Below are 25,386 nucleotides of genomic sequence, written 5' to 3'. Positions count from 1 at the left end.
TCAGTAACGATCACTAGATCCGCAGTCTTTACTCAAAAAAATCCCTTTGAGGACTGTAGCATAATTTGTTAGAACGATTATAAGAAATTCTTGTTTACAAAGCTTATTTTTTGTAACACTATAATAATTAGTACAATTAAATAACAGCGTATCTAAAAAGTAATGAGACAACAACAACAACAACAACAACAAAAAACCTTTCTGAAACTTTGTTTAACAGCCGTTCTTGAACAGGTTCTGCACGATCATCTTCACTAACATTCTCTGGGTCCGATGGTTTTATTGACGCCATTGTTTATAATACACCAAAGCACAAACTACCTGTAAAGGTAAGGGGCGTGACGTTTTCCCGAAAAACGTGCACTAGGCAGTTAGCGAATCACAACACACTGGGCCAGCTAACCAATCTGAGCCTATTGCGTATTTTTGAGGAACTGGCTTCATAGAACCCGGAAACCATCAGACCATTTTTACAAGGAAGGACAGAGCAGTGCAGATTAAAGGTAAAATATTGAAAAATAAGGTATTTTAAAAAAAAATGAAGCATGAAACCCGTTACAATGCACCCCACAAACACAACCAAGCCTTCGAAAAAATGTGTTCTACCAACCCTTTAATAAAAAGCAGTAAGTGATCATTTAGTCTAGATTCTTTTTTAACTGCTTAAATTTGCACTAAACATTTTGTTTTCCTTGGTAACAATATGCTGCTCTATCTAAATTGTTTTAGTTGTTTTTTAATGGGGTCAAAAGAAAATCATGTTTTTTATTATTATTTAAAATCAAATGTAAACATATCGAATATCCTACATTTTTTGTCAATATCGAGATATCACATTTTTTTATATATCGCCCAGTACGTCACTCCCACAGCTGCTGTATTAGAAACACCCTCACAGCAGCACCATTTTTATTTATTTTTTGTAATTTGATGCAAAGGTAATAAACTACAAAGTACAGTGTTATAAATGTACATACTTTTTTGTAGAAAAAAATATTAAAAACTGCAGGATTTACAATGCTGATGATGACATTTAAAACGCGTCAGTACAGTCTGTAAAAAGGTTCCACCGGTCGATAGGTGGCAATAATGCACTATTTGTCTGCGATTCGCCATAAAACAAGAAGAAGACGTCTCCATTATCGCCATCATAGCGTTAGCCTTTTGAGGTGAGGTAAGCAGTTCACGGTGCCTCGTATGTTTATACAATTATAAATATACAACAACAAAAAAAACACAGCTTGTTATAGCAACATTTTACAGTGTCTTTTTTGTAAGTTTGTTATTTGTTATAGTGCTATTTGTGCGTTTTTTCTGGCGTCTGCTGACTGACATAAACATAGCCTAGCAGGCAACGATGTGAGGAACTATAATGTTAAATTCATTAAGATATGAGCGATTATTGTGTGTTTTTGTATGTTCGTCTGTATTATTGTTTCTATGTTTGGAGCAATAACGTTAATGGTATTTACTGTCATATCATTGATCAAAAGTCAAAGTATGATTTTGTGAGGGTAACGTTAACGTTAGTTAATAGAACTCGATATTTTCTTTTGTTTGTTATTTTTAACATTAATATCTATTTCTGACAAGGAGTCTTTTCAGCAGCTGCTTATTTAAACCCATCACAAGAGGAAAATCTGAATAGATAAATGTGAAGAACGTTTTTCAATGTAAACATAAAAATGTTGCTTTGTCATGCTCGTTCGCTTTATTTAAACAGCTGTTTCTGTCCCTAGAAAAAAACATCAGCAAGCAATTGTCAGAATTTTTTTTTTTTTACTATGCGATGACTAGTTGGAAATTGAACTATATTTGTTCATTGGACATTTGCTGCTGTATATAAGTTGTTATAACTGTGGTTAATGAAATAATCTCACTGATAAGACTTAAAGGGACTATGTGTAATTTTTTTAGGTATTTTATTATCTAAAATCAATATTTTTATTCATAAATATGTCCTCAATGGTGTACAAATACCTCTGCCAATTATCTGAATTATCCTCGTAAACGAAGAATTTATTATCTTTATATACATGTGACGGGTAGGTCCACGGAGGCTTCCATGTCGTTCCGCCATCTTTTAAAACTATAATAGCAGAGATGGTCAAAAAGTACTAGGCCAACGCGTTTCCACAATGCGTTTTCGTTCAGAGACAGCGTCACGTAACTGAAAGCAGCATAAACGGAGGAGCAGAGCAGTGAGAGGCGCTTGTCACTGCCCCGGCAACTTTAAAAGGCTGCATTGCACTGTTATTATTCAAACTGTAACATTTGTTTGTTCGTTGTGTCAAGTTGCAGTTTGTTTGAAATAACAAACCTGTTCAGTGCTATTAGAAGACATCATGTCATAGCTTTTTGGTACATAACAGCTACCGTAGATGCAACACACATTGGAAAAAGCGAGGCACTGGAGAGCACAATTCGTTTGAATGCAAAATACAATTTCACCGCTAGATGGGAGAAATTTCTACACAATGTCCCTTTAATAAGAGGGAGTGACAATTAACAGCCGCTCTCGAGCCTCTTCATTTAAAAAATAGATTGAACTCACAATCAAAATATGGATATGTAAAATTTGTGAACTTGTTATAAAACTAAATAACTTAATATTTCGATAGTTCGGTAGATAAACACAAACAACCTGCTTTAAGTGTGTGAATTAATAAAGCATCAATTTGATAACTGATTTGTTTTTGATTTTAGCTGTCCTGCTCCTCCCACAGCGATTCACCAGTAAATGCTGGAATATTCCCACCAGCCTACAAGTGAAGAAGGTACGGTTTGTGAAAGAAAATTGAAAACATGAATGATCCAGAGTCCTGCATAATAAAGGAGGAAGATACTGAAGAACAAATAGGTTGGTGTTTATTTTTGATTCTTCAATATTGTTATAATACTTAAAGCAGTTCATCAGATTCTGTGATTGCAATTAGAAAATCATAAGAGCTGTGAAATAACATAATTAATACTTTCATGCATAATTAAAAAATATTGTAGCTGATTATCTTATTTCCATGCCGACGCATCATTCTTGTCACGTGACACACCGCAGACACAATAGAGCTGTATGACTGATGTATCCCTTTTAACTTTTCCTTTTTTATTCAAAATATTCACAATCTTGTAAACTACATCTTGAAACATCTGATATTCCAATGGCCAAATACGTGTAAGGGAATGTGTTTTGTCATTTAAATACCTTTTTATAATGGTCATGTTAATTCTATAACATGTGATGGGCGCCGCCATGTTAGTTCTGATAATCGGATCTGTCGGATTTACTGCAGGGAAGTTCATCTATTTCTCCCGAAATACATGAAAGTAAGTTGCCGGTGAACTGGGAGAAGAATAGGGTAAACTTTACAGTTACCTACACAATATTTATCTGATATGAAATAAAACACGTCGTCAAATTACAATTGAACAGATTGTTATTGCCGCTAGCATAGACATCACTGTGTATTTTACAAACAAAATGATTTATCTTTCTTTCTCTCTCCCTCTCTCGCGCGGAGTTCACTTCAGTTTTGTCCAGTCCGGCGCCTCATAGATCTCCGCGCTCAACTCAACTTATTCTTATTTATATTCAAACATCTCTGCGAATTATTGACTGGTGAAATAATCGCGCGACACAACAAATCGATAATGAAATTCGTTGCCAACTCTTTTAATAATCAAATTTAATCGATTCATTGTTGCAGCCCAATCTGTAGCATGCCCATAACAGAGACGCATGATGGCTGAGCGTGAAATCCGAACGGCTCCCCAATATGCTTTAAAAATATCAGTTATACGTAGGTTTACTGTACTGCCCTCCACAGTTACAGTGTGTATCTGCAATTCCAGTCACAAAAAGTTACATTTTGACTGTGCTCTACAGATGATCATGTACTTTTTTTATTGTATAAGCTGTTTTTGATTGTGGTATAGAGCAACAATTTCAAGTCACAAGTCTTATTGTGCAGCTTTGTATGTCACTAATTATTCAGAATATGCATAACTCCACAAGCATAAATTTTGTATGAGAGCTGCTGGTACATAATTCTATATTTTTGTATGAAAGCTATGGGGTGAGAACTGTTCCTTTATTCCAAATAAATAGATTAAGATCCACAAATAAATGTAAAGAGTTTCACAAAAAATTATAAAACTCACAAATAAATAAAATGAGATTTGCAAATAAAAAAATATATTTATAAATGTGTTTTATGCCACAAACAAAACTCTGCCTGGAATTTATTTGTGAACCGCTTTCTGTACATTTGTAAATCCCCTCACATATTTGTGAATCGGTTCCTGTGCATTTGTAAATCCCCTCACGCATTTGTGGATTTTGAAACACTTCTAGCGTCAACGTGCAGTCAAATCCACAAATAAGTGGACTCCACCCACCATTTACTCAAGGCAAACAGATCACGGCCACATTGAGCTGACCAATTGTAGCACGTTCTCGCTACAACCAATCACGTTAGGCTTTAAACTCGGGGCGAGAACTTGATCCGATTAATTTTGCAGATATTTGCACCCCTGAAAGCATCTGTAATGGGAGCTTCATTCAAATTAGCTGTTTTATTTTTTATTCTTATAATTTGTAGTATTATGTCTCTTGTTGTATTTGTATATGTCCACTGGAAGCCTCAGTACCAAAACAAATTCCTTGTGTGTGCAAGCACACTTGGCAATAAAGCTCTTTCTGATTCTGATTTCTGATTGTGTGGTTAAAACACCCCGTTTCCAAAAGATTGTTGGAGTTTAAGGCTTTTTATATTTATTATTCTTTATTATTAACTCAGGATTACAAACAAATTATGATCATCACATATCCCGAGCATAACACCCTTTCCACCGGACTATAAGCAAATAGCGATTATCTTCCCTGTGGCCGTAGCAGTTTCAAATCTTGTAAAATTAACATGTTTGCAATGTTAATACATTTTGCCCATGACGTCTGTTTTCTTACCTGAAGATGTATGACGTAATCTTCTTTATTGACTATGCTGGCTACATGACAATTCATAATTCGTGATAGTGTCTACACTGGACGCGGCGCAGCGCGACACGATGATTCATTGATTGTAAACGGATGCCCGCTTTCTTCTTCTGATGTAGGGCTACTACACGCAACTACGGAGGACACATCATTTGCACATTTGCTTTGTCCAATGTCCAATCGTTGCGACATATAGCTAGCTATAGGACATAAATATTATGTAGAATACAAAATATCAGCCCAAATGACCATCATTGAAGATGTAACAGCGTGTAGGCTAATGAGGTTTTGAGTGGATACTGCAATGCTTAAAAAAATACATATTTGCATTTATTTTGGATGCTGTAAGTAACTTTTACAATACAATATTATTAAGTCTGAATCATATGACATTTTATTTGTGTGATCAAGCGTTTTAACGGATAAATTCAAATCGCTTGTCTGCTGGGCATTTCACTTTTAAATACATGTTATATATTTAATCATTAGATCCACGGACCTGCTATTTAAAACTTGACTGAAGAAGTGGGAAAAGCTGTTGTGACAGTAATTTCCCCAATATTACACAAACTCGCGTATTTATCACGAGGTTGAATCCAGTTATTCATTAGTCAGCAACGTATTGATGCTTTTCTGTTTTATCATTAATAACGTGACGCTTCCATAACGTGTTGTTCCCATAACGTAAGTGCCGTTTCTCTGGCATTTTCAAAGGCTCATAAAAATGTGACTTGCTTGATACACAGTCTAATGCTCTAACTCTTAACGAATCCAAATTTTAAACATTTTACTGAAGCAATATTATGGCCTTATAGCCTTACACTTCCATTTGAGCCAATGCAGACGAACGAGCAAAGTTATTTCAGGGCAAGACCACTCTGATTGTAAAGCCTAACGTGATTGGTTGTAGCGAGAATGTGCTACGATTGGTCAGCTCAATATGGCCGTTATCTGATTGGCTTGAGTAAATGGTGGGTGGAGTCCACTTATTTGTGGATTTGACTGCACTTCCACGCTAGAAGTGTTTCAAAATCCACAAATGCATGAGGGGATTTACAAATGCAGAGGAACCGATTCACAAATGCGTGAGGGGATTTACAAATGTACAGAAAGCGGTTGACAAATAAATGCCAGGCAGAGTTGTGTTTGTGGCATAAAACATTTTTTAATTTTATAAATATTTAGCCACAAATATAGCCACAATTTATATAAATATATTTTTTTTATTTGCAAATCTCATTTTATTTATTTGTGTTTTATAATTTTTTGTGAAACTCTTTACATTTATTTGTGGATCTTAATCTATTTATTTGTGAATGTGATATATTTTTGTGGATCTCTTTACATTTATTTGTGGATCATAATCTATTTATTTGGAATAAAGGAACAATTCTCACCCCATAGAAAGCTGTGTGTGTTTTATTCTTTTTTTTTTTTTTTTTTTTGGTCTGAAGGATTATATTGCTCATTACACATAACAGGAGGATGTTTGATTAGAAGTCTATTAATTTATGTTAGAGATTAAAAATAAGCTGAAGTTTGTATTAATTTACAAGTATGCTGCTAGTACAGGCACACATTTATTTTCCTGTTGGTTCTTTGCAATGTTGGGACATATGCTGGCAAATGTAACCTTAGAGTTGACTTGCCAAATCACTTCCATTTATTTTATTAATAAAAGATATTGGAAGTAAATTCTTAATGGGTCATTATACTTTGCCTTAAAAGTACCAAATGGTCTCGTACACAAAAAAAGATGCATCAATCATCATTTTAGAATCACATGTATGCCCTTGTATGGTTGAAAATAGGGCTGTCACGATTCCTTGATTAGGTAAATAAAAGTACTGGATCTGAAATACCAGTACAAAATACCGGAAGTGATGTATTCCACAGACAAGGATTAGACCATTTTCTAAGGCTGCACAATGTATTAAAACCATAAAAAAAAAACATACTAGGCCTATAGCATAGTGCTATTGTCAATTCACAAAGGCTGCAGTTCATTTAAATAAATATATTCTCCTGTGTGTTTAATATGCACTTTAATTATTTACATGCGTGTATGTTACATCCGTCTCAGAGCTTACTGTAAGACATACTGTGATGATGAACCTGGATGATGAGCCTAGTACTATTCTGTATTTGCTTGGTGTTTGTGCTGATCTCCTGATAAGTTTATTTGTTGCATGTTTACGATGTATATGTGTTTATGGACAAGATTAACTACTTCAACTGGTTAATGTTATGGAAGTTTTATTGCTGTTTATTGTTGAATGGTAGTTATGTAAGGATAATAGAGAGCCATTGTCTGTTTTTAAGCATTTCTTTATTGGGTAATTTTGTATACAATAGCACATGTTAGATCTTACCTGTCTAATCCAGTGTTTTGGGGGTGGGCTTTGATTATGCGTGTTAGTGTGTTTACACAGATACACACGGGAGCTTTCGAAAGCAGGCGTCTATCAGCAGATCCCTAATATATCCACTGATAGACTGATCCGCTGAAAGACGCCTGCTTTCAAACTCTCCCCTGTGTATCTGTTTAAGCACTCTCTGAAGACATGTTTTTGAAGCGTTTGTCATTGTAGCCAATCACAAACATAGATTTAACGTGTGAACACAATGGCCAATCAGAGATATAAATGTTGAACGTGTGAACACAATGGCCAATCAGAGATATAAATGTTGAACGTGTGAACACAATGGCCAATCAGAGGTTTTTAAGAATCTGTTAAACAGTTCTCAAAAGGATAGAGGGAATTTCTGGTATAGTCATATTTTTTTAAATTTCAGTACCGCCTTTTGACAACACTAGAGCGCGTACCCAGAACTTGCCTAATGTACAGTCGTACAATTTTCCAAATTAGGGAGAGACCTGAGTGCTGTTATGTTTTATTTTGCGTTTGTATGTTGTGCTTGTTTGTATTATGATGATTATGTGTGTAAGTTGTTGTCATCTTCCTGTTTATGTACATGACGACATCACGCAAAGATTGATGTGACATTTTCCAACCATTCAATTATAAATCATTATTATAAGCTTACTGTTTTACTGTTTCGAACACTGTTTTTTATGTATTTTGTCAATAATTGATTGATTAATTGATTTGTTTATTTTAAATTAGGGCTGCACCAATACCACTTTTTCCAGAACGAGTCCGATACCAATACTTACAGTATTCCGATACAATACAATACAGGTTCCGATCCCTTCAATTCATTGCATTTGTAATTAATATTGGGTAAAAAATATTGGGTAGAGAAGTATGTATTGTAGAAGCTTCTGTTACTTTCACGGTTCATTCTATTGCTCTATCATATATTATCTTTCATGTAATAGCATATCGCATATTTAGAACTGCTCAATGCTAAGGATTTTTTTCTGCTGGCCCCGTTGGGTCAGTGGCTCAATTTTAGATGCTAGTGAAACATCACAAACAAAAATTACCGGTCTAAAAATCTACTCGAGTAAAAGTAAAAAGTAGCTCTTTTAAAATGTACTCAAGTAAAAGTTACTGAGTTAATTTTTTAACAGTGGGGGGTGGGTGAACAGTGGGTGGGGTGGGGGGACTCTCCCGTGTAGGGTTGTAATGGTATGAGATTTTTACAGTATGATAACGTCTCAGAAAATATCACGGTTTACAGTATTAATCAATTATTAAATAAACGGTATTATTAAACTATGGTTGTTATTATTATTATTATCATCAGTTAAAATGACAGTTAAATTAAAGAAAACAGGTTTTTTGGGGGTTGAACAAATGCTTTCATTATAACAAACTTGAAACCATTTGTTTTTGTTTATTAAAATTTCAATAGAACATGTCTAATTAATTAAATTCAATAATTGATAATGAATTAGATTAACAACTCATTTTTAACATTAATAATTTTTTTTTAAGAATAATATATTCCTATGAAATGTATTTTATTCAGAAAATGAATGTTTCTTTTTATGATTTAATCCAAATATATTATCGGTGGTAATCAAATGAAAATTTAAACTTGTGTCCTTTTATTTTTTGGGGAAGAGCTGCAAAAAACAGATTTACTAAATTAAACCATGGACAAAAATATATGCCTTAATGTTTAAATAAATTGTATTATTGTTGTTGTTATTACTATTATTTTGAGAAGTACGTTCTATTGTATGCTTACAATAGTAATATATTTCTGTCATAATTTCTCCTAGTTAAACCAAACTTTTATTTTGACGGGTTGTTGTGAAGACCTGTTTCAAAGTCTAATCCTATTTGACAATGGTTTTTCTCAAATAAAATGATGAAAATGCTCATTAGGCGTTCTCTCAGAGCAGCTCTGGAAATGTTCATGTATTCATCATGTACTCAAATTGTTTGTGAGACAAAACACCACGCGTACTTGAGTATGTAGTAGACAAAGCGGAGCAGTTCATTCACACCGATTCACAGAAACGCAGAACAAGCAGGTTATATATTTACATAGCAGTATTTTTGCACTTAAATATTTCCAGACCATGTCGCGATTGGATTTATTGCACAGTTCTACTTTCCATGTATTCATTCATCCATCATTTTGCGTGTTTTACGTGACATATTCTGCGTTATGTAAATTCCATTTTCATGACTGGATTCCGGGATTCCCTCTGCATCACGTAAATCATTCGGCCTTACGTAATAATCGGGTCATACCTTTATCTGCAGGAGGGATGTTGTCCTATGTATCCTCCTTTTGCAGCCACTTTGTGTCCACATTTTTTGCAAATTGGATATCTATCCTCGAGGACAACCACACTTATTTACATCCAAAGTATTTCCATACTGGCCATAATTCGCTTCATAAAAATTCGAAAGCGCTTCGCTTTCAGCTTCAGCTGGGTCTGCGTCACCTTTTTTGCGTGTTTGTTCTCCCGCCCTTCAATCAATTCAGTAGTTTCCGGAGTGTGAATTTTTTTTTTTTTTTTTTTTTTGGATTTCAAATGTGGCGAAGTACAATGCTTCAAACAAAACGTACTTAAGTAAAAGTAAAATTACAGATTTTAAAAACTAAAAGTAGAAGTACACAAAAAACGACTCAATTACGTAACGCGAGTAAATGTAATTCGTTACTTTCCACCTCTGCTGTTAACATTAACTTCAAACAACCAACTATGGGTGCTTCTCATTACTCAAATTGATGCTTCCTTTACTCCTCGCTCCTCCGTCCTCCAGCCTGAGACACCAAAGAACAAAGTTAACCATCTTGAAGGACATCTCAATTCTGATTGCACCGCAAGCGAGGGATGAGGAAGCTTCCAGAAGAGATATGAGCGAGGGTTACACGGATGCATCCTATGAGGAAGTCTTTCTTGTCCAAAAACCTGACGCACGTATAAAATCTGGTTTCACATCTATAGTATCCAGGATTTGACCCGTATTGACAAATATTCGCGTCAGTTATGTGAATGTGAACAGCATGTGTAACAGTTAGTGCTGTTAACGTTAATGCTTGCAATTAATTTTTGTCCTGTTTAACGTGTTAAAATATTTAACGCAGCATCCGTATTTTCTGCCATCCTTTGGGTAGCGTTACATTATATGATCACGCTCTTATTCATGCAAATGCTTTTAAAAACCATTCAAGCACGACAAGACAAAAGTGGTTGCGCTGTCTGTGACACACAAAGATGCGCACCGGGATCGTGCGCACAGACAAACTATTTATGCTACTGCTTCTAATGTGTTTATTCATTCTTGTTTTATTACGGACTATTGCAAAAAATTAACTCATAAAACATAAATGCATTAAGAGAGCAAACATTTTGGTGGGATAATTGTATTTTCTTTTTAAAAAATGTATAAAAATGCCCCCCCTCCCCAAAGTTAATGTTTAAGTATTATTTTTTGTTATTTTACCGTGGTATCGACTTTGGTATCGTGTACTTTTGCTGGTATTGGTGCAGACTATCTAGTGTTATGTCAGGGTTCTCATGTCCTTTTCCTTTCACATTTCACATTTGTTGAAAATCACACCTTTAACTTTTTAACTTTTCATTTTAGACCTGATTGAAGAACTGATTGAAGGGGGGGAGAAACATCATGTCAAAACTGAAGAAGAATCCGTGAGTCCCTCATTGAACAGAGAAGACAAAGTATGTTTCACTTGCCCACAGTGTGGAAAGATTTTTTCATGCGAGCAAAATCTTAATCTTCACATAAAATTTCATCGTGGAGGGAAGCCGTACGCATGTGATCAGTGTGACAAGATTTTCACAATAAAAGCAAACCTTGACGAACACAGGAAAATCCACTGTGGAGAGAAGCCGTACACATGTGATCAGTGTGGGAAGAGTTTTACACAACAAAAAATCCTTGACGAGCACAGGAAAATACACACTTTAGCGAAGCCGTTCTCATGTGATCAATGTGGGAGGAGTTTCCCGTATCAAGGAAACCTTAACGATCACATGAGGATCCACACTGGAGAGAAGCCGTATTCATGTGATCAGTGTGGGAAGAGTTTTGCACAAAAAGGAAACCTTAACTTACACATAAAAACCCACAGTGGAGAGAAGCCGTACAAATGTGATCAGTGTGGGAAGAGTTTCACACATAAAGGAAACCTTAATGTACACATGAAAATCCACACGGGAGTGATGCTGTACACCTATGATCAGGCTACAAATAGTTTCACTCAAATCGGAAACCTTAACGTACACATGACAAACCATGCGAAAGAGAAGCCATTCATATGTGATCAGTGTGGGAAGAGTTTCACACATAAAGGAAACCTTAATGTACACATGAAAATCCACACTGGGGAGAAGCCGTACACGTGTGTTCAGTGTGGGAAGAGTTTCAGACATAAAGGAAACCTTAACGAACACATGAAAAGCCACACTGGAGTGAAGCCATACACATGTGATCAGTGTGGGAAGAGTTTCGCACATAAAGCAACCCTTAACGAACATATGTCAATCCACACTGGAGTGAAGCCACACGCATGTGATCGGTGTGGGATGAGTTACGCACGGAAAGGAGCCCTTAAGGATCACATGAAAATCCATACTGGAGAGAATCTGCACACATGTGATCAGTGTGGAAAGAGTTTCATAAAGTCAGGTGTTTATAAAGTACATCTGCTTAGTCATTCTAGAGAAAGAGTATATAACTGTGACCAATGCAGTAAAACATTTTTTAGGCCAGATTTCCTAAGGGACCACCGGAAAGTTCATACAAAGGAGAGGCCTTGCGTCTGTTACTTGTGTGGAAAGGGTTTTCGTAATATGACTGCATTAAAAATACACCAGAAACGACACAGCGGTGTGAAGGATCATGTTTGCACCGAGTGTGGGAAGCGTTTTTTTACAGATGGGGCACTGAAAGTGCACCAGACAGTTCACACTACTGAAACACCTTACAAGTGTTCACACTGTGACAAGAGATTCAAAAGGTCAGAATATCGGAGAATACATGAGAAGATCCACAGTGGAGAGAAGCCGTATCACTGCCATCCATGTGGAAAGAGTTTCACTCATTTATCTACTCTAATCGGACATAAAAAGAAAATGCATGCCTAAAATTACAATAAGAAGTTAATTTCTTGTCCTCTACTTCCAGGTGTGATGCTGTGTAGTGCTGCATCAACAATTTCTTTTTGATAATTGATTTATCAAATTATTACAACGATTAATCGACTGTTCGTTGATTATTTCACAGATTAATCAGTAAACATTAACATAGTAGATAAAACAAGGAAATCACTTCAGGTTTTGAGTGACTAAACTTTGAGTAAACAATCTCTGGTTTTCTGTCCCCCTCAGAAGTCACCAATATGCCAACTGCTGAAGGATCTAAGCAACGTGTGCTACTTTACAGTTTTTCACAATTGCTTAGACACTAAACCCCATTCTCTTAACCAAATTCTCAATGGCCTAAACCAATTTGTTGAATAAATTCCCCTTTCTGCAAAACCCTGAACAAGTTCAAGCAGTTTGACACTATTTGCAAATCTCATGCACACTTTTTGCAAAACTCTTTAAATGTTCTCACTCACTAAAATACATTGGACTGTTGCATTTGTTGCAAAAGGGTAAATGCAAGCGGTAAAAGTCAAACCAACTTAAACGGTTGTCATCGTTTACACTCAACTCAAATTTGTTCACACTTGTTTCTAATGATTAATTCAAACCAACTGTACAAAATATAAGACCGATCAGAGTGCACAGGTGCACTGACTTTTGATTTGAACAATTGATGGAAACAATACATGTAGTAGATGGTGGATGAGGAGGAAGAGGATGAGGACTAGAAAGGACAAGAATGTTGTCAAGGCTAAATCTGTCAATCCAGAGGATTTTTCACTTTGCTTGGAAAGAGACAACATTGTGGACGGAATCAATACAATACTATACCTGCAGTACATTATACAATATATTCACCTTACTCAGTTGCGATTTTACTTTTTACATAATTTTACTGTATGCAATATTTAATTTTTCTGTGACATGTTATGGATGCTGTGTTTTAATTTTTTTTTGATGTAGTGTCTAATGAATAATCTGTAGTGTTTATATTATCGATTTATGTGTGTATGATCTGAAAGCTTTGTTTGATTTTGAGTACAGGTGAAATGGTTTTGAAGCAATTGTACAAAAAAATAGGAGAGCAACCATACATCTGTTTGTTTTTTCTTATTTTTTTATACAATTAAATTTTATAATAATTAATATTCAGTCATTTTAGTAATTGTCATTATTGTAGCTTTTAATCTTATTATTATTAATTTGTCATTTTATGTTTTCATATATTTGTATTCACTTTTTATTTCCTTGCTCTTGCAATGCATGCTATTGTTGTTTAATCTTATGATTGTGTAGATAAGAGATTCAAGGTGTTTAACGTCACAGGACGATGTTGTGAAGCAGTAATTTTCCATCGTTTTTGCTTTGGTTTAATGACACCTGTCGGAATTGTATGAAGTCTTAGCATTAAGACATTTACATTTAGAAGAAGTCTGAGCATTGAAGCATATGCAAGTAAGATTATTCAATAAACTTTGCTCTTTTTATTATCATCACTTCGTCTCCTGCTTTTACTTTTCCCTGGCTTTCTCAGTCAAACTCTCAGGCTGATAGAAGACTGTTAATAAATGTTATTGGTACCAGACAAGACTTTGGTTTTACTGGTATTGGACACCAGACAAAATGGATATCTTCTGGCAGGAATTTAGATCTAATATCTGAAATATCTGATATCTAGATCCATCCAATATAACACTGCTTTGCATTGCAATGTATGAGTGCAGCAATATAAAGCTTTTAACACGCTTGCTTTCAAACAAAGCTGCATTCACCACTTGTCACCATGATGGTAACTATTAAATTCTATTAAAACTATTAAATTAAATGGTAACAGAAATTCTAAATTAGCATAAAACAATCACTACTAAATCTCCCACTTGAATCCCGATGAGGATGATGAGCATGCAGATGAGCTTCCCTAAGATGGTTTCTGACAATTTGAGCAGAATCCCTTGGTTATGCAAACCGATTGTTGCAGCAGCTGTCCGGGTGGCTGCTCTCAGACGATCTTGGAGGTGAAGATGCTGGATGTGGAGGTCCTGGGCTGGTGTGGTTACACGTGGTCTGCTGTTGTGAGGCCGGTTGGATGTATTGCCAAATTCTCTGAAATGCCTTTGGAGAGACGTCTTATGGTAGAGAAATGAACATTCAATTCATGGGCAACAGCTCTGGTGGACATTCCTGCAGTCAGCATGCCAATTGCATGCTCCCTCAAAACTTGCAACATCTGTGGCATTGTGCTATGTGATAAAACTGCACATTTTAGAGTGGCCTTTTATTGTGGCCAGCCCAAGGCACACCTGTGTAATAATCATGCTGTCTAATCAGCATCTTGATATGCCACACCTGTGAGGTGGATGGATTCAGCAAAGGAGAAGTACTCACTAACATGGATTCAGAGAAATAGGCCCTTTGTGTACATAGAAAAAGTCTTAGATCTTTGAGTTCACCTCACCCAAAAGTGTTGCGTTTATAATTTTGTTCAGTATATATTAGTTCTGTGAGTTTGAAAGAAAAAGAAAGTGCTAATACTCTATTAAGTTAATTTGACTGAACTAATTGGTTTCATTTAATTTTTTCCTACTCAAACCAATTAATTATATGAGTGTTAGGGTTTACAGTATATGAAATAACAGTAAGGACTGTGGCAGAGTTAAAATATCTTACATTCTCTGCTCCTCAAATACATAAAAGATTTTTATATATAAAGTGTTTCATAGGTAAAGAAAACTCTAAAAAATTAGCCTTCAGTAAGATTTTGTTTGGCCATAGTAATAATAATAATTTTAATTTATATAGTGCCTTTCCAACACCCAAGGTCACTTTACAAAGATAGGTTAAGGAACATAACCAAATAACCATCAACATCAAAGCACAATACACATGCTAAGGGCAGAAAGTAATATACAGAAGTGCTTACAAATTTAGGTTCAAGATACAAACAAAAGACTGATTCAAACATATAACATATCCATAACAAGGTACAATTTACAGACTGAGAGCTGAAGAGTAATATTCAGAGAAAAAAACTTGTTTTTATGTGGTTTTTGAAGGAGAGAAGGGCGTATGCTTGATGGATGTCTTGAGGAAGAGCATTCCACAACCTGGGAGCCACAACACTGAAAGACCTGGCTCCCATATCACCAGACTAAACTTAAGGGTGACTAACAATCCCGCACTAGAAGAGCGTTAAGGAACGAACAGGAGGATAAGGCTAAAGTAAGTAGGACCAAGGTTATTAGTACCAAACCTTTTTCATTAAATGCCAGCAAAGCTCCACAGAGGTAGGATTTGTAATTTGCAGTAGGCTACAGTATAATTTGTCTATCTCAAACATTAAATGGAACAAAGGAAACAGGAAAAAGTTAGTATTTTCATTATAGGCCAAACCTGGGAAAGTGGTGCCATCTGGTAAATAATTTAAAATTTTGAAGCATTGTCAACAGGATGAAAGCATATTAACAAAGTTTACATCATATTTATAGTAAGAGGGCCCTGATTAATAATGGCAGAATTACTGGGTTTATTATTGGGTAAATTAATGGGTTTCAAATGTGACATTTTTGTCCTTAAATGTGACTTTTTTAGTTTTTTACCAGTGTCAAATAAAAGTAAATGAGTGTGAATTATCAAAATTTAGATAAAAATACACACTTCTGCTAAAATGTATGCAGTTGGCAGTAACATACACTCATTTTTTTGTTGTTGAAAAAGACAAAATGTCCTTATGGATGCACAAGTGTTTTACTGTTTTTGTCTTTGCAAACAACATTTGGAGCAGTTTGGATAATGTACATTTTTGTTACGCAGTGATGTCGACACAGCACTAACTCTTGATTTGAGTCTTTAGGTAAGCAGTTCATGCTTGTGTTTCGTATATTTACAAAAAAAACAGTAAAACATTTTGTTTTAGTATTATGGGGCAATTTCTGTATTGTTTTCATCGAAAATAGTGCTATTTGAGCGCTATGCTAGTTTTTATAGCGTCTACTGACTGAAATAAACATTTAGTAGGCAACGATGTGTATGTAACGCCCGTTTCACACATACTCCGTGTGCAGTGCGTATGCGGTGCGTGTTGCGGTGCGTATACGGTACAGGAGCAGCACGCGCTATAGTGCTTTCACATATGCTGCGTTTGCAGTGCGCTCTGATCCGCAGTTTCTGTGTGCCACAAAATCAATTTTAACAAAAACCAAAAAGTAATTTTGATTTTAAATCCAAACGTTAAATTTGACATTGTTTAACCCATACAAAAATGTAATATATGGCCATATATGTACGTACTTATATTTTAAATTGCATGACATATATCTATAGGCTACATATATTTGACTTATCTGAGAACACAATATATGTCTGCAACATATATGAACATTTATGTGTCCAAACATGTGAAGAAAATATTTGAGTTCATCCGTCTATGATACCATATATCTGCTTACAGTAGGCTATTGTTTTCTCGCATGGACAACATTATGTATAAATATGTGACATACATATTTGTTTCCCACATATTTAATAAATTTATGTAAACATACATGCATGTGATACTGATGCATTAAAAATAAGTACATATATATGCGTCTTACATAAATTTAACATTTACGTGCATATACGGGAAAATATATGGCACACATGAAAACGGCCATTTTTGCTATATTTTGAAATATATGTTTCATATATGTCTATGTGTTTTATATATATTAATTTTGCATATATTCTCATATAGGCAGCAGACATGGGCACTGACATTATATATGGAATTTACTTAAATTGACATATAATACATTTCTGTATGGGTATGAAAATTAATTTTAATCATGATTCTTTGTATTACATGTAGTTTCCCCCGATCCCCTCCCCAAAATATATATCATGTATTTTTTGAGGGGGAAAAATCATATATGATGGCATTTTGCAACTTTTGAGACTATAATCATACTTTTTTGTTTTTCTTGACCCTGTAATTTAGTAACAATAGAACACATTAACGACTCGGTTACTAACGTAACCTCGGTTCCCTGAGAGGAGGGAACGAGTATTGCGTAAGTAGCTTACGCTATGGGAAAACTCCTTTTCTCGAGAATATTGAAGTCTTTATGTAAAACGCATTGCAGCTGCACAGCTGACAGCAATGAACGAAGGGAGCTCGGTCATTGGCTGTGCTGCGGCAACTTGCTCGAACCAATGACGGGGCGACTCTGAATGCGCGACCAATGAGCGCGCTTCGCGCCCGCGCGCGTCAGAGCCCGCCAAGATGGGCGTGGCCAAGAGCTATTTATTGGGCGCCCCGTCATGAGAGTTCTTTAGGTTAAAACGACTGAAGCGAACTAACCAAGCACAAGCACGGCAGCTTACGCAATACTCGTTCCCTCCTCTCAGGGAACCGAGGTTACGTCAGTAACCGAGTCGTTCCCTTTCGAGAGGTCTCTCCTATTGCTTAAGTAGCTTACGCTATGGGAACACCATGCAAAACGCCGTGCGTGCTGAACTTCGCCTTATGAAAGCCAGAGGCAGGTGCCTGAGCTGAAAAGCAAAGTTATCATCCAACTAGCCGGCAGAGGCGAGCTTTATATGTGGGAAAAAATACAGAGCGGCTAGAAGGCGCTCAGTGTGACACAAGCACATACATAATCTAGATACGAACTCGTAGTTCAACTAGCATCATGCTGATAGTACATTGGAATGCAATGTCGGGACCTGTAGGTTGTAGAACCTGATAAATGTGGACGGTGAGGCCCAGCCTGCCGCCGCACAAATATCCTCGATCGGTATCCCGCTCGACCATGCCCAGGAAGAAGCCACACTCCTGGTGGAGTGTGCTTTGACTCCCCAGGGGCATTGAAGTCCCTTAGCTTCATAAGCCAGTGCTATAGCCTCAACTATCCAGTGAGAGATTCTCTGCTTTGAAACGGCGGAACCTTTCGTACGGCCGCCAAAGCATACAAACAGTTGTTCTGTCTGTCTGAATAGGGCAGAACGCTCCAAATACACTCTGAGAGCCCTAACGGGGCAGAGTAGATTAGCGTCGTGTTCGTCTGCTGGAGACGATAGCGCAGTTAGGGAGATAACCTGTGCTCTGAAGGGAGTGGTGAGCACTTTAGGAATATACCCGTGTTTCGGTCTAAGGACGACCCTGCAGTCGTTAGGCCCGAATTCTAGGCAGGCAGCGCTTGTCGAAAGCGCGTGCAGGTCGCCCACTCTCTTGACCGAGGCGAGTGCCAGCAAGAGCGCAGTCTTAAGCGAGAGCTGTTTAAGGTGCACGGTTCGGAGTGGTTCGAACGGGGGCCCTTTAAGAGCGTCTAGGACAGTAGCTAGGTCCCAGATCGGCACTGAGGGGGGGCGTGAAGGGTTCATCCTCCTAGCGCCCCTTAGGAAACGAATAATTAGGTAGTTTCTTCCCAATGGACGTTCCATTACAGGGTCGTGTGATGCTGTGATGGCCGCCACATATACTTTGAGCGTGGAGGGGGTGCGGCCCGCCTCCAGAAGCCCTTGTAGAAAAGCGAGTACGTTCGTAATCTCACATGTTTCAGGGTTCAGGTCCTTGGCATTACACCAGTCACTGAACACTTTCCATTTCTGAGCATATAAGCGTCTCGTGGAGGGCGCCCGCGCCTCAGCGATGGTTTTTAGTGCTCCGCTCGTGAGGTTCCTGGGAACCCGTTGAGGGGCCATGCATGAAGGGCCCACAGATCGGGGAAGAGGTCGATCTCCGCTTTGCCAAAGGTTTTCCATAACCACTGAACCGCCAGCGGGTTGAGAGCCCATTCTCCTGGGAGAATCTTGTCTCTGGATAGCATGTCTGCCCCCTGGTTCAGGGAGCCTGGCACATGCGCTGCTCTCAGCGAGCGCAAGTTGTGCTGGGACCATAAAATGAGTCTCCTGGCCATTGAATGCATGGAGCTCGACCTGAGTCCACCCTGGCGATTTATGTACGACACTACCGTCATGTTGTCCGTTCGGACTAGGACGTGTTCGTTTTTTAGATGTGGAAGCAGGGCTCTGAGAGCCAAAGCGACCGCTTTAATCTCCAGACAGTTTATGTGTAGGCGCTTCTCCGGGTTTGACCAAAAGCCGGAGACAGGCCTGCCCTCGTAAAGGGCCCCCCAACCTATTTTGGAGGCATCCGTCGTTATCATCTTTCTCCTTGTGTTCACACCCAGACTCACGCCTGACTGGTATCAGTCGGCGGCTTTCCAGTGCGTCAGGGCTTTTATACAGCCGTGGTTCGCTCTGATTAAAAAGTGGCCCGAACGCCACGCGTGAGTAGGGACGCGGCTCTTGAGCCAGCGTTGGAGAGGGCGCATATGCAACAATCCTAGCTGGAGTACGGCCGATGCTGAGGCCATGAGACCGAGCATCCTCTGAAACCGCTTGACGGGGGCGCGCGCGCCCGCCCTGAATGATGTTGCAAGGCGCCGGATGGTGAGCGCGCGCTCTGATGAGAGACGCGCTGTCATTTGCATCGAGTCTAGAACTATTCCCAGGAAAGAAATCCTCTGGCTGGGAGATAGTATGCTTTTTGCAAAATTGATTCTTGGCCCAGGCATTCTAAATGGCTGATAATCCAAGATCTGTGTGTTATTAACTGACTCTCTGATTGTGCTAGGACCAGCCAATCGTCGAGATAATTCAGTATTCACACTCCCCTTCGTCTCAAGGGGGAAAGTGCTGCATCCATACATTTCGTGAATGTACGGGCAGCCAGCGACAGGCCGAACGGAAGTACTGTGTACTGGTAAGACTGTCCCTCGAAAGCGAATCTCAGAAACGGCCTGTGATGAGGCGCTATTGGAATGTGAAAGTAAGCATCTTTCAGATCCACTGAGAGAAACCAATCTCCTGAGCGTACTTGCGCGAGGATATGCTTGGTTGTTAACATTCTGACCGAGCGAATCATTAGTGCTTTGTTCAGGTGTCTGAGATCTAGGATGGGGCGGAGACCGCCATCCTTCTTCGGGACGAGAAAATAGCGGCTGTAAAAACCTTCCTCGCTCATAGAGGGGGGAACAGTTTCCACAGCGCCCTTTTCTATTAGTTTGCGCACCTCGGTGCGTAGAACATGTGAACACTCCTTTCTCACTTTCGTCTCGACCACAGTCGTAAAACGTGGTGGTCTGCGAGCGAACTGGAGCGAGTATCCGTGCTTTACTATATTCAATACCCATTTCGGCATATCTGGAATGTTTTCCCATGCCGCTGCGTGTACAGATATGGGCTGAATACAGGCTAGGGGCGGGCCGCTGTGACGTAGGGACCCGGCCAGCGAATCGCCTGAGCTCGTAGCTCTCAGAGGCGCGGGCGCGCGCTGAGCAGCTGAGTGAATGGGCGCGTGTGTGATTACAACAGCGCGCGCTGTGTCTGTAAAACTCACAGCCTAAGCTGGGGTTGTGTTTGACACTGTAAGGACAGTGTTTATAAGTGGGGGTGCATAAACAGTGGTAGGCACACTCGTCACTTTTATAATGTTTCCCGCTTTTACTGGGGGTGAATTTATAACTGTGTGAACAGTGCTTGTGTGTAGTGGTGCGTACATGACCGTAGGCACGTGATCTACATTCATGGGGCGCGCAGCCTGAGCTGGGAATGAATTTGGCTCTGTTTTGACAGTATCTGGGAATGCACACTTTGTGGACATGTGAACCCTTAGTGACACAGGCAGAAAAAGACTCTTTATGTGTTTTCTGTGCGTCGCCGTAAAAACGGCGTTTGTTTGCAGGTGAGCGAGCTCTTTGACTGGCCCATTGACTGCTGTATGGACCTATCCAGCCGCCTGTAAGGGGACTGGGTAATGTTTGAGCTTTTGCAGAGAGAGTGGTCCGGCTTTTGCGAGACACGCACTCTCTCTTCTCATTCCTGTGGCTAGGACGGCTTTCGAGGCTCAGGGTTCAGCACAATCTTGGGCCGAGGACCCCGTCGCTCAGAAGGCGGCTTGCGGTTGTGAGAGCGCGAGCGGCGTCGAGCGTCAGCCTGAGGCGCGGGCTGAGAGGCGGTGGGAGCTGTTCTAGCCCGCTGCGGCTGTGGCGGTCTCTGTCTGCTCTGCGATGAGCTGGAGCGCTTGGGCAGGAAATTGCGCATAGCTTGTGAAGCGTTCTGGGCCTCAGTGAAGCGTTCGGCGAAACCCTTAACCGCCGGTCCAAACAGCCCGCTGGTGGAGATAGGCGCGTCGAGAAATGGCGCCTTATCCGCGTCCTTCATCTCCGTCAGAGTTAACCACAGATGGCGCTCGAGAACAGTCAAATTAGCCATGGCACGGCCAATAGACTGGGCGGTGGCCTTCGTGGCTCGCAGAGCTATATCAGTTGCGCTGCGTAGGTCCCTGAAGGCTTCGGGTTCGGGGCCAGACTCGTCCATAGAGCGGAGAAGCTTGGCTTGGAACACTTGAAGTACCGCCATTGAGTGAAGCGCTGATGCAGCTTGGCCGGCGGCGGCGTAGGCGCGACCGGCAAGAGCAGAAGTAGTGCGGCAGGGCTTCGAGGGGTGGGAAGCTTTGGCTTTCCATCCGGTGGTGGAGGGCGGGCAGAGATGATTGGCCACGGCCTCCTCGAGGGGCGGTGTTCCCTCGTAGCCTCTTTCCTTCGCGCCATCCACAGAGGAGAGCGAAGAAGAAAAAGAAGGCTTTAGGCGCGCAGAGTGGGGGGCTTTCCACGACTTGGTGAGTTCGTCGTGAACTTCCGGGAAGAAGGGAGAAGGCCTTTGCCGAGGGGCCTGCTGGCGCCCCTGCAGAAACCACTCATCCAGTCGGCTCCAGGTTGGTTCTTCGGGAGAAGACCAATCGAGCCCGAGGTCTTCCACGGCCTTAGAGAGGACACGGATAATCTCGGTATCCATGGTGGAGCCCCCGCTCGTGCTAGCTAGCGTCGACGGGGCGGGGTCGAGAGTGGAGCCCGGCCAGTCGTCCGATGCAGCGTCGATGGACAAGCTGTCATCCATTCCCCCATCGTCCTCGGACGCGCCGAAAGTCACAAGGCCCACCGCTCTGTTAGAGGGGTGTGGGTCCGGCTGGGTGAACTGAACCGGCGGTGGGGAAGGCAAGAGCGGCGGTGAAGCACGCGGAGACTGGCTCGGCGTGATGTCACTGAGCTCAGGTTCAGGAAGCCTCTGTGGCCGGCGCTTTTTCTTAGTGCGCGGCTCAAACAGAGGGGTGGCGGCGATGGGCTCGCTCACGGCGAAAGCGGCGAGGCGAGCCCGCAGTGCGGAGAGACCCAGGTCATCACATTCCGGGCATCCGCCCTTGGTCAAAGCAGCTTCTGCGTGGTCCCGGCCCAGGCAGCGAGCGCAGATGATGTGACGATCCCCGTCCGGGAGAAGGTCTCTGCACGACGCGCAGGAAGCCATTTGAAACAACGCCTCAGAAAAATTGCTCTTTTACAAGTGTCGCGGGGCGAACAGATGTAAATACTTGCGTGTGTGGCACGCCGGATGGCTCAGTAGGATGGCGTTCGAAGGCGGCTGAAGGTGCCGACGTCCTCGTAGCAATCCCGCTGGTATGCTTTTCGACGGCGGCGAAGGCTTCAATAATCCGGAGGATCCAGCGAAGAAGGTGTTCGCTGAAGGAGATTAAATCTAAAGAACTCTCATGACGGGGCGCCCAATAAATAGCTCTTGGCCACGCCCATCTTGGCGGGCTCTGACGCGCACGGGCGCGAAGCGCGCTCATTGGTTGCGCATTCAGAGTCGCCCCGTCATTGGTTCGAGCAAGTTGCCGCAGCACAGCCAATGACCGAGCTCCCTTCGTTCATTGCTGTCAGCTGTGCAGCTGCAATGCGTTTTACATAAAGACTTCAATATTCTCGAGAAAAGGAGTTTTCCCATAGCGTAAGCTACTTACGCAATAGGAGAGACCTCTCGAAAGGGAACTGTAATTATGCGTATATGATGAAATTATTACAGTTTCTTGTCGATCTATGTCTATTTTAATGTGAACAATGCGCTGCCACTTTAATGCAGTGCGGTGTAGCACAGCAGAAATAGACTCGGTGCGGAAACGATCGCTGCACTGCTGTACACGCACCGCACCTGCAACGGATCGCCGGACCGCATCCGCGTGCAGATAAATGTGAGAAAGGAGGACGAACAAACTGAATGGAAAGTGATGGTTCAAGGTGGAAGGTGATAACATTCAAAAAAGAAGGGGGGCATTTTCACCCTCTAAAACTAACAAAAGCAATTGAGAAAGAAATGGGTAAGATTAAGTTTGCTAAATATTTGAGTAATAGGAGGCTACTGGTCTTTGCTACAGACAAACTGCAAAGAGATAGGTTTCTCAGAGCAGAAACACTTAATGGGGAAATGATCAGCGCTCATAACCCTGGGAATGCTGCAAAACTTAGAGGTAGGCTATTATAATGTTCCTTTGGCAATGACAATGGAGGAGATAATTCAGGAAGTGAAAGGAGGAAAAGTGGTGAAAGCCACAAGACTGCAAACACAAAGAAAAGGGGTGAAAACTGATAGCCTATCAATAGTTCTTGAGTTTGGAAAAGTTATGCCAAAGAGAGTAAGAATGGGATATCTGAGTTATGATGTAAGAGAGTTTATCCCAGCACCACTTCGATGTTTCAAATGTCAAAGAATGGGACACACTGCTGGACAATGTAAAACAAAACAAAGATGTGCTAGATGTGGAGGTGAACATGAATATGGAAAATGTGGTCAGGATACAAAAGTAATATGCTGTAATTGCGGCGGTGAGCATTGCGCTGCTTTTGGAGGATCCCCTGTTCAAAGGCAAGCTATAGAGGTACAGAAATATAAAGTAACTAATCAGGTATCTTATGCTGATGCAGCAAAAAAAGTGAAGGAAAGTGAACAATACAGACATAGGGCCATATCTTGCACCCAGCGCAATTGACTTTGTACACCGACGCATGTATCATTCGTATTTTGCACCCGCACAAAGCGGACTTTTCCCTCCACAGACGCACGCTGGCAAACTAGGGAATGAACTTGCGCTCCCTGGGCAGTTCAGCGCAAAAAAGGAGGCGTGTTCCGACGCAAACAATCCCTGGTGCTATTTTGCAGTTCCAGAAAACAATTGCGCCACTGACCAGAAAAAAACTAGTCTACATCAGATGCTATTTTAAGCGCGCATGCTTGGCCATAATACAAAAAAAATTTTGCAGTTCCAGAAAACAATCAAGGGATCAAGGGATGAACTTTGAAAGGATGACTTGGCAATACTCATCACACTACATGCGCACACACACACACACACACACATATACACATCCAAATGGACTTCACTGAGGAGAGCATTTATAAATGCTCAATTTCCATAACCTTTACAGTCTGACGGTCATGAAAGATGGATGTATTGATCAGATTCTTTTATTTAAAAGGGAAAAAAGTGGAATTGGGCTTGTGCTGAGATTTTCATGCTTGCAGTTTGAGAATTGCGTGAATGCAGTTTTTTGTTTGTGAACAACGCGCATACACTGTAGATGATTCTCTCATCTACACAGATGCATTTTCCTTTTTGAAAATTATACATTATTATAAGGAAAAATATTAAAACACGAGGGAAATCATTGTTGTGTCCATTACGATGGGAAAAATAGGCATAAAGCTTACACATTTACCCAAATTATTATATGCATGTTTAACCGAAGCTAATTTGGGTGGGTTTGTCCCATCCCCAATGTCACTTCTCTTTTTTTACGGCCCTGACGAGAACATTGATCTCCTCGGCTGAGAACCGATTCTGAAGCGCGCCTGGTATATCCGCCATAATAATAACAATCCGCCATGCAACATGCGCACCTGCTCTTAAAGGGTATGTTGGATGTCTGATTGGTTTATTTCACGTTACGCCCACACCACACCTATGAATAATGAAGCTATT

At 40.3% G+C, this 25,386-nt stretch overlaps 1 protein-coding gene across 6 annotated transcripts; it reads left to right on the top strand.

The window, feature by feature from the left end:
• The first annotated feature begins 1,088 nt into the window (after nucleotides 1-1,088).
• Nucleotides 1,089-14,032, top strand: LOC143735422 (uncharacterized). 6 transcript variants are annotated; one of them, XM_077225563.1, is made up of 4 exons: nucleotides 1,167-1,273; nucleotides 1,606-1,673; nucleotides 2,727-2,860; nucleotides 11,014-14,032. In XM_077225563.1, the coding sequence occupies exons 3-4, from the start codon at nucleotides 2,806-2,808 to the stop codon at nucleotides 12,531-12,533; spliced, it is 1,575 nt and encodes a 524-aa protein (XP_077081678.1). In that variant the 5' UTR covers nucleotides 1,167-1,273; nucleotides 1,606-1,673; nucleotides 2,727-2,805; the 3' UTR covers nucleotides 12,534-14,032. The 6 variants fall into 6 exon arrangements, with proteins under 6 accessions (XP_077081673.1, XP_077081674.1, XP_077081676.1 ...); XM_077225558.1 differs by lacking the exon at nucleotides 1,606-1,673 and having other exon boundaries at nucleotides 1,089-1,174; nucleotides 2,707-2,860; XM_077225559.1 differs by lacking the exon at nucleotides 1,606-1,673 and having other exon boundaries at nucleotides 1,122-1,169; nucleotides 2,707-2,860.
• The last annotated feature ends 11,354 nt before the right edge of the window (nucleotides 14,033-25,386 follow it).

This window comes from Siphateles boraxobius, unplaced genomic scaffold (assembly GCF_051911475.1).
Source record: "Siphateles boraxobius isolate OS27281-9 unplaced genomic scaffold, OSU_SipBor_1 13, whole genome shotgun sequence".
In the NCBI taxonomy this organism is placed as follows: Eukaryota; Metazoa; Chordata; class Actinopteri; order Cypriniformes; family Leuciscidae; genus Siphateles; species Siphateles boraxobius.
The sequence above is the reverse complement of the archived record's forward strand: the minus strand, read 5'-3'. Positions and strand labels throughout refer to the sequence as shown.